A 10,056-nucleotide genomic window follows, 5' to 3' on the forward strand; every position below is an offset into this window, starting at 1 on the left:
TAATCAAATCGTTGTAACTACATGTTCACTAATGTTCTTTCTTGACGCATTGACTTGGCTGTAATGACCGAGAAAAAGCTACTCAAAAGTTCACATATATGCCTGTATAAATTCGGCGAGTCTCATGTAGTTAAGTTTAGACTAATGATCTAGATTTATCAAGAGCCACAAGAAGGCCCAGAACTCAAAGATGATTTAAATAGCTGCTAAACTACCACTTTAATGTTCTTAATAAATTTGATGAATAAACTTCTTACCAGGTTATCTAAAATTTGATCCTAATTGACAGTTTTATATGATAGCTCAGTTCAAAAAAAAAAAAAAAAGGCGCTCTGTTTAGCGGTTTACTCTTCTCCTATGTAAACACTAGGCTCCCAAGTTGGATGGTTTCTAAGACTAATCTCTTAGAATTTTCTTAAAATATATATAGAATTGTTGATGTAAAAAAAACAGTTTTACACGTATTTAAAAAAAAAGCTATTCGTTGCCAAAAAAAAAAAACTATTCAGTGGAGGTAGAGGAGCCCTGCGGCACGTGGTATGCATGAGAAGGTGCAAGATACTAAATATAGGTTTTTGGGAGACGGAGACGATCTTTTCTATCGACGAAACCTTCTCTACCCGGACTAGCTTACTTTCATAACTATTTACTCACTTTATGTTAAATATAATTTTATTGCCCAAAATTCAAAACCTAAAAACTGGCGTCTCTGTCACTGTATTAAGTGTTAAGCTCATGCATGTGTGTTCATTAACATTGCTTAGACTTCATGTGTACTGTATTTTTTTTTTTGTACTGTATATTATCAAGGGTCATTACTTAGACGGTTAGACCTCATGCATGTGTGTTCATTGTACAGGTAACAACAAGTATACATTAATATGATTTGTCACTGTATTAACTATTAAGTGTTAACATTGCTTAGACGTCATGTGTACTGTATATATTATCAAGGGTCATTACTTAGACGGTTAGACCTCATGCATGTGTGTTCATTGTACAGGTAACAACAAGTATACATTAATATGATTTATTCGAACGTGTCATTTTTACAGTGACCAAATATTTCTAGCTTAACTCTTAATCGAAGAAGATAAAAAAATCTTGTTTCCATCCAACAAACTCATATCAAAACATTACTCAACTCTTCTTAAATCGTTACAAAAGAGTTTGACTATAAATATGTCGTTTTAAGCTATGTGTGTTTTCTGTATGTTAAAGTAAGCTATGTTATTTAGCAAAAAAAAAAGTAAGCCATGTTATGTTTCACTATGACCAAGCGTATGCAGGTGCAGATCCAAAATTAAATCTTACAGGAGTTGAAACAAATAAGTTAATGGGTTTCATTTCCATATCATATCTTTTTAATTATATTATATTATCAAGTGTTAATATTGTTGTGAAAGCTTATTTGATCCAACAGTTTGACTAAAGATTTATTAATGATTATTCGTAAAAAGTTCTGAAGGCCAGGTCTAAAGTAGCGTATTGACTCGAGTTCTTTGAGTAAATTTTTAAAAATGCAAATTATACAAATTGTGGAAAAAAGTTACAAAAAATCTTTAGCCTGGTACGGAACATGAATTTCATAAAACGGTTTAGAATGATGCAGTTAGACGTATATTTTTATATGGTAGTAGAATTATCGGCTTTATAATATTTTTCATCGATGTAACAAATCTAACCGGCATGATCCACATAACGGACTAGTTATATACGAAATCAATCCCATTTAACCGGAAGAGACCTAACTTGTGAAAAGAGTTATCCGCATTGCCGGTACCTCCTGAATCTAGGAGACTGTACAATTGTCCTAGTTAGTCTTCTAATCAGAGTAGCTGAAAATCAAATTTCTTCCGCAATCAAGAATCTATCCTATCAATCGACTTCACAACATCAAGGATAAGGGGGGAAGGGAGAAGGGCATTCAACTACATATCATACCTTTGCATCCTATGTTTGTGTATATATATATATATTTTTTTTTTCCTTTGCCAACCCTATGTTTGTATCTTTATATATGCATAAACAAAAAAATAAAGAATGAATGTTCCTATAAATTTTGTATGTATCTACGTGTTATTGATTTTTTTTGTTATATATCATGTGTGTATATAAGCTTATTAGAAACATTTTATCCTATCATTTTTTTCCATTGACCAAAACTTCAATAAGTTTTTGTGCACCATTATGTAGAGAATAGAGATCATAAGATTGAGTCGCGTGAGATTATTAAAATCATCCTTCTCATTACGTATTTAATTAATAGATTTGACCAAAATAATCATCGACCTTTTGATTTTTACAAAAGAGACTTACATTTCGTGAGTCTTACTACTAGCTAGGATCAATCAAAATCTTATACTTTATACAGAAAATAATAATTAATTTACATGTCCTATCCCAATGCATAATTTATATATTATAATGTAGGGTTACGCGTAATTAAACACTACACATGTAACGCAAGCAAAGAGGCCACAAGGGGGCATGTTTGCCTCAGTTTACTTGGACATTTTATATTTGTTTATATAATGTTTTTCTTTCTTAATAATAATTTCCTCGTATATTTGAGTTTAATTTGTATATGTTAATAGCCTGTAAAGTACATAAAGTTAAAATTTAAACTAATCTCATAAAACGCTACCAAGCACGTCTTAATAATTCTCATACCTCGGTTAAACTGTAAATCGCTATAGACCAAACCATTTATAGCTTTGCAAGTTGAATCCTCTGCTATTAACCAAACTTCAAATTTTATATGTTTTCTCCATATTCTCACAATCAATAATTAAATTCAAGATTTGGTGAACATCATAACCACCATATGTTGACCCTGAATATAGTTTCGACACTTAACAACAATAATGTATATGTTATACGAACTAAAGTTATGCTATATAATATTAGTTTCTGTCGGTATGCTCAAGTCAAGAGAATGATTTGTAATGAGTAATGATGAATACATGGAGCCTCTTTTGTATTTGTATAACTAAATACTACTAATTTACTATAAACATAGCTTAAGGGTTCAGAAAAGGTCTCGGGAGACAAAGCATATGGTGGGTTGGACCGATTATGTTTAAATCCAAGTTGACAAAAGAAAGATTAATGTTATGTGGTCCGTTATTTTACCACTAACCATAAACCATCAACAACTCTTTCTTAATACCTCACATTCATAATTGAGTGTAATTTATCTGACTGGGCTCATATCAGAATTATCATGTTCTTTTCTTTTGATCTTGATGTGCTGCTAATGGATTCAAATTTTGGTATTTTTAGGAGATCAATTGACTTCATATTCTTAGTTATTGTCTTGTGTATTTGTAGGAAACGATATTTTCTTTTAATGTGAACAGTTTTTATATGTAAAGTAAGTTATTTGAATGCCAACAAATTGTTACAAAAAAAATAAAATGCAAACAGACAAAAGTGAGAGATTATCATAATACATAAATTTAAGAAATATTATACTGTAAAGGAGATTTCACCAGTTGTATCACACTCACATGAAAAAGCTGAATGTTGAATTAATTTTCCAATTCCAAATTTTACTATTAAGAAAACTTTTCATCTATTGGCTATATTTTCCAATTCCAAAATACTCTTCACTTATGCTGAAAATGTTCACTGTTATCCAAAAACTATTTTAAAATAATGCCTCACTAAACTCTAACGCAAACTAGGTTCACCTGAGACGAGTTTATTCAGGCAATTTTGGTTCAGGTTCATTGCTGCTGCTTGCTTGACGAGTTTTGCTATGATCATTCTATGTTTAAAAGAAAAGAAAATCTCTATATCTGAAGAACAATATATATATGCATTGTTAGAAAACGTTTAACTATATATTTTATTACAGCTTACAAATGTTTAAAAGAAAAGAAAACACATAACAACACATCTCATTAGTTTTATTATACTGTTAGTCCATTTGTTAACATCACATAGATAAAACTTAATATCGCTTTTCTTTCTTTAAATAATAATCAAGCTGCAACTGCGTCGATGGGAGCTTCCGCTGCTGCTACTAATGATGGAACATTTTCATTGGTCATCATATTACCACATCCTCCACCGGCTCCACCGCACCCACCGCATCCAGTGGAACCGCCAGTGCAGGAGCCGCCACCTGTGGTAACATTTTCATTGGTCATCATATTACCACATCTTCCACCACCTCCTCCGCACCCACTGCCACCGCCACATCCTCCACATCCACCACAACCACCACAATGACCACCTTCTTCTTCCACCATGTTCCCACTGTTAAGCTCCTTGGACAAGCACCTAGCACCGCCATTGATGTTCACATGCATCATTGTTTCTTCTTCTAGCTTCACAGTTATCCCATTACCTTTGACTATGTCTTTTGCAGCTCCACAAAAACCTTCCTTCTTAAGAAGATCGCTGAGTATGAAAGCAGATACTAATCCAGGCAAAACCAACCATTTCTCATTAGCCTGCATGCATATCCAAACAAAGTAATAAGTAAACAAAAACGGTGCGTTTTGAGTTTCAAAGTTGCTAAACGTTACCTCAAAAGAAGCAAACTTCAAGTCTAGCAACCCCACAGCTTTACCATAAGGATACTGCTTTGAGAATTCGACAGCTGTCATTAAATCTTGCTCACTTCTTAGCTTTGCGCAACGTTTTGTCTCATACTCCAGCTTCCTTCCATAATAAACTTTCACCATTCTCACACCAAAAATCTCAAAGACAGGACCATCAAGACTGCTTGTTTGCTTAAGTGACCATTTTGCTTCAAGCAAAGACCAGACACACCCATCATAAGTTGCTAGAACAAGAGTTTGACCACTCTCTTTCACACCGATCACCTGTCTTGCGTTGTTGTGGTTCCTCATATGGAGACTGATCAACTCTGTTTCTGTCTCATCAACAACTCGTGTAAAACTCTTAGAAACGTTTCCAAGCATAGGAAAGAAACAAGAGTCTTTCAGTGATGGTCTTGCTTGAACCAAATGTAGAACTGTGGGGCTACGAGTTGGTGGAGTGAAGGAGACAGCAACTCGTAGAGAGATGGCCTTTCCCCTTTGAACTGGTGTTGTTAACTCCAGCCACTTCTCAACAGAGAGTCTAGTAACTGGACACAGAAACTCAGAAAGCGACAAAGAAGCAGAACCTAATAAGGTTTTAGATTTAGAAGACATTAGTTGGAAACTAAGCTCTCCTGTAGGTTCACACTTGAACATAGCAACTTGCTTTTCACCACAAGCCGTTAGGTTACGCTCAGTGTTAAACAGAGAATCAGGTTGTGTTTTGCTGAACACAATAAATACATTTCCTTTATGAGTGTCTGGTAAGTTCTTGACCCCAACAATCTCCAAGACAACCTCAATGACTTTCACCTCTGGAAACTTGATTGCATCCTCTTTCGCAGGTAACTTCTTTCCCAAGAAAACATAAGGAGAAGGAGAAGTTGTGACTGGCTTTGGGGTGTCACCTCGGTTCATAGCACCGGCTTTCCAATACCTTCGACCAAATGTTTCCTCCCACTGAGAAGTAGTTCCAGAGAAACCAGTGTCAAGCTTCTTACCTTTGCTACGGTCAGAGTCTGTATCATCATGCTCCAAGACATTACCAATCATCTTGGTCAAGTCCTTGCAGTAAGAGACAGCGTGGAGCTGGTGTGTGTGCCAGATAAGATCTATGTCGTAAGTCGGAACACAGAAAAGCTTAATGGAGTTTTCTCTGTTTCTCTTGATCAAGTAAAGAAACGCTTTGTATCTAGCCACAGCTTCTTGTAGGAAGACTTCATTGTCTACATGAGCTCTTGAAACCTGTAAGAGAAGATATACAAACTATTAGAGAACCTTGCTTTGCAAGAAAAGCGACCATTACATTTTTTTTTTTTACCTGGTAGTAAAATGGACATTGCCTCTTGACAGCTGAAACAAGATCATAAGTGGTGGTGCGTTTCTCTAGAACTGAGGTATCCTCTGGCTTTGAGACTGCCTTATTCAAGTCAAGGTCATAAGGCTCCATAGGGTACAATCTCTTCCATAGATTCTCAGTTTGTAAATTGCAGCTTCCATTTACGGAAGATAAAACGCCAGAATTGTCAAGGAGTCTCCCATAGAGTTCCTCACAATCAGTCTTGTACCTCACCTGAAATGGTTAACGAACATAGGTTATATGTAACGACCTGCTGCTCCTGGAGTATAGTGCTATTTTATTGAAAACAGAGTGTTTTGAATTGGGATAATGTGTAGAAATTTTGAAAAAAAAACATTCTTACTCTAACAGTAGGGATTTTCAGAATTTAGTTCAAAACTTCAAATTTCATTAACAAAGCTGTAGTGTTGCTTTGTTTAGAATCTTGACGTGTTTTTAAAGATTTCCGGATAAGGATGTAGATATATCAAGAATTGAGATCATCAATATCAAGAGTTACCGGATTAAGCCTGTGGCAATGCCAAACCCATTCACAGTCAAGAGGAGGGACTAATGGTCCTTGGCAGGTCGATGAAGACTCAGTGTAGTTAGCGAGCAAAGGAAGCCAGTAAGCATTGTATCTGAACAAGAACAAAAATCACCACACTAGTCAAGTTTTGAAACAAGAACCATAACTTATTTAGATTCATCATAAGTAGAACCTAGCTGTGTTACCTGTAGATGGCTCTTTCAAGTGCAGGGCCGTCGTAGAGCCACCGGTTCCGGTCAACCGCTCCGAGGAACTGAAGCTGTTGTTTGGCTGCAGAAAAGAGGTCAACGCTTATCTCTATCTTCTGAGCTTCGAGCCACTCCAGTTCTTGATCCATTTCCTTGTCCATATCTTTCAAACTCTCACGTGCAGACTCGAGTCGAGTTTGACAAGAGAAGTCTTCAAAAGCCGTTATTTATAGCGGTTTCTTGTTAACCAAGTCACTGTCCGTCTTATAATTTTGGGGTTTTTTTTTATAATAATCTTACGAATATTATTAGCAGATTTCTTCTGTAATTAATTTTCAACATTTAATACGTTATTATATATCAAAGTTGCTTGCAGCGTTTTTTATTTTATTTTTGTAAACATTTCCATGTTTGTTTTAAGAAGTTATTTTAACTTTAGGCATTGATTCATTCTACACAGAAGTTACGATTAAAATTTTACTTAGGTTTTACATTTATCAATTTAAATAAATTATTGATTATCAAAATTAAGAAAAAGAATTCTCAAAGTTGGAAATAACGTGACATGATCACATCAAATGACCTTGGAGGAACAAAAAGCATGTTCATAGTTTTGCTGGACAATGTGGCCTTTTTTCAGTTTAAGAGTTCCACAAGTAATTCAATAAAAAAAACACAATGCCTACAACATGACCAAGGTTGAGTTTTTTTTTTTTTGAACTTATCTTTTGCATTTTAAGAAATTAAAATTCTAGTGGAAAATAACTCAGAAATCCACAAATAATTCAATTATATAATCTATCCTCAATTCTTCCTCATCCACTAACATATATAGTCCTTCAATCTAGATCGTAGTTCAGGAAAAGAGTAGCTGACCACCTCCAATAACTGATCATTGATGCCGGCTATATATATTTGAATATCATAAATATGTACCATCATCATCATCTAAGTTCAAGGTATGATAAAAGACTTAAAGGATAAAGACATTTAATTAGTTGAACTGCATAGCGGAATTCTTATACTTGATGACGCAGCTTGGCAATCTCTGATTGAATGGTTGAAGAAGATTCCATTGCTAACACAAAATCTTTCATCTTGGTTCCTACTTTTTTAAAACACAACAAACGAGTTGTAGCATATGAAAACCATAGAATCATTTATCAGACAAATGAATCAACCCTGAGCTTCAGATTTGAGTTTGAGAGCCAACTTCACAGCTTTGGCAAAGTCTTCCTCAACAAAACCTCTGGAAGTGATAGCAAGAGTACCTAAGGAACTTAGAACCAACAAAAGGATAACATGGAAAGAAACTTACAGCGAGATTCAAGAATAAATCAGGAAGCAACGAACGAATCGTACACACTTGATCCAGAATTTGATTGCATATGAAATCTCATAAATAAATAACGCAACACAGAAAAATCTGAGGAAGCAACACAGATCAAAGCAAGCAGAAAAGTTAGTAACCATAATGAAAAAGAAACACAAAACTAGTGTGAAAAGAAAGCTAAAAAGACTCAAACCTAAGAGGTTTGTTTCCAATACTGGTGCATTGAGGCCAAACGGTTCTAGCATCGAATGATTTTGTTACCTCAAAGTAGACACTCCACTAAAAAGGAAGCTTAATAAGGAATCTCAAGTCAAAAGAATGACTGAAACAGTCGTCTTTTTTACATATTCTAAAAGAAGAAAAGATTCAGTTAAGTAAAATAAAACAGCACACCTCCTCTATCTGAGAATTAAAACAATCAATGTGTCAAACATAAAACAATCTATTGTTCAAACAACAAAAGACAAACTTGATAACAGACAGAATTAAAGAAGATGGAATATCCATCGAAGGATTGAACCGGTTGCGGAGGCAGAGACACCGAATTAGGGTTAATCTCCGGTTGGGAATGGGTGAGTAAACATCTGGAACTGCCAAAAAGAGAAGAACTGAAGGACAGACAGAGAGTGGAGAAGCAAACCCTAACCCCAATTGCAAAAGACAAAGAGAGGCGAAAAGTGCAATACAGAGACAGAGAATTGTTGGGGAGGGAGACTCTGAGAGAAGATCCTGATTGTGCCTTAAATTCACAGTTTTGCCTTCGTCTCCTTTGATTTCTTCTCCACATTTCTTCCATTTGAAAAGAGGGAGAGACTGAGGAAACCCTAATTTTCTTTTTTGATTCTCTCTTTCTCTCCTTCAAGTCTCTATGCTTCGATCGAGTAATGGTTTCACCAAGGGATACAAAAATAGTCTACTGTTTTTTAAGTATTGCCTCCAAACTGAATTTTCATTCCCTCTTAATAAAAAGTATGCCTCCAAAACTCAAATTTTGTTTCCTTTTAGTGAAATTTTACAATAGCTTTTATCTAGTGCGATTGATTGTATGGTTCGAAAAAATTATACTAATCTATAATAGCAGTTCAGTAAAACGTGCTATAACAATTTGCTATCAATATGGGTTTTTTTTTTGTAGTGGCAGCACACCGAGAGAAATCAACCCAACTTAATTCTTCACCCTTTTCATATCAGACAAAATCAAAATTCATTATACAGATCTCTCCACCCGAAATCAAATCAAGTATGGTTGTTTGTTCTATTGTTGCCCACTAAAGTCATCTTGGGTCAACAAACCACCGATCCATGTTTAGATTAGAACTATCAGTTGATCAGAAAAAAAAAATTAGAAGTATCTCATAGATTTTTTTGATATATACTAATTGATTATAGATCAATGTGTAGATAGGAATTAGTAAATTAACTTAAAAAAAGTAAAGGACGTAACATCCATATCTATAACATCAAATATTTATAGTACAACCGTACAAGAATCTTATTATATAAAGCTTGGTTCTTCAAAGTTACTAATTAACACGATTGCGACATGTGTCAGTAAATTTTTTAAGATTGTGACATGTGTTAAAATACATATAAGTAAATAAAATCAATCTTATCTTTTTAAAAGATTAAACCAAAAATATTTAAACAATCTTATTATATAAAGCTAATTTTCCTTTAACTTAATGCTAATTTCCTTTAATGTAAAAGACTTTTAAATGCTAATTTTCCTGAATTCAAATCCTAATTAAGAAGTTCATAACCCAAAAAATATATTTACATATATAAAAATAATTTAAAAAGTTAAAATAAATAAAAAGTAATATTTACATATATAAAAACGATTTAAAAAGTTAAAGTAAATAAAAAGTAAAGATAATTATGAAAGAAATAAAAAAAACTGTACAGAAATATTAAATGCTAATTTTTTTTTTAAATGTCAAAAAGTGTTTAATATTAATTTTCCTTTTCTAATCCGGCAAGGTAGTACTTTATTAGAAGTTGTTAAGAAGTCAGTGGTTACGGCTTTACCAAATCATGTAATGTTCATGATCTTAATTTTAAGATCGCGACACATGTCAATTATATATTTA

At 33.9% G+C, this 10,056-nt stretch overlaps 1 protein-coding gene across 1 annotated transcript; it reads right to left on the minus strand.

Annotated features, from left to right (window-relative positions):
* Positions 1 to 3,802: 3,802 nt before the first annotated feature.
* On the minus strand, positions 3,803 to 6,834 carry LOC108834312 (glycine-rich domain-containing protein 2-like). The gene is made up of 5 exons (XM_018607654.2): positions 6,631 to 6,834; positions 6,416 to 6,536; positions 5,878 to 6,129; positions 4,539 to 5,801; positions 3,803 to 4,463 (listed from the first exon to the last, which is right to left on the minus strand). The coding sequence occupies exons 1-5, from the start codon at positions 6,792 to 6,794 to the stop codon at positions 3,990 to 3,992; spliced, it is 2,274 nt and encodes a 757-aa protein (XP_018463156.2). The 5' UTR covers positions 6,795 to 6,834; the 3' UTR covers positions 3,803 to 3,989.
* Positions 6,835 to 10,056: the final 3,222 nt, after the last annotated feature.

This window comes from Raphanus sativus, chromosome 7, assembly GCF_000801105.2.
Source record: "Raphanus sativus cultivar WK10039 chromosome 7, ASM80110v3, whole genome shotgun sequence".
Classification (NCBI taxonomy): domain Eukaryota; kingdom Viridiplantae; phylum Streptophyta; class Magnoliopsida; order Brassicales; family Brassicaceae; genus Raphanus; species Raphanus sativus.

Bases quoted from the DNA above. Each gene is read 5' to 3' on its own strand.
- LOC108834312 (XM_018607654.2), bottom strand. From the start codon at position 6,794: ATGGACAAGGAAATGGATCAAGAACTGGAGTGGCTCGAAGCTCAGAAG. The intron at 5,802-5,877 runs GTAAAAAAAAAA...CTTCTCTTACAG, and splicing joins AATGTCCATTTTACTACCAG to GTTTCAAGAGCTCATGTAGA. The intron at 4,464-4,538 runs GTAACGTTTAGC...ATATGCATGCAG, and splicing joins TGAAGTTTGCTTCTTTTGAG to GCTAATGAGAAATGGTTGGT.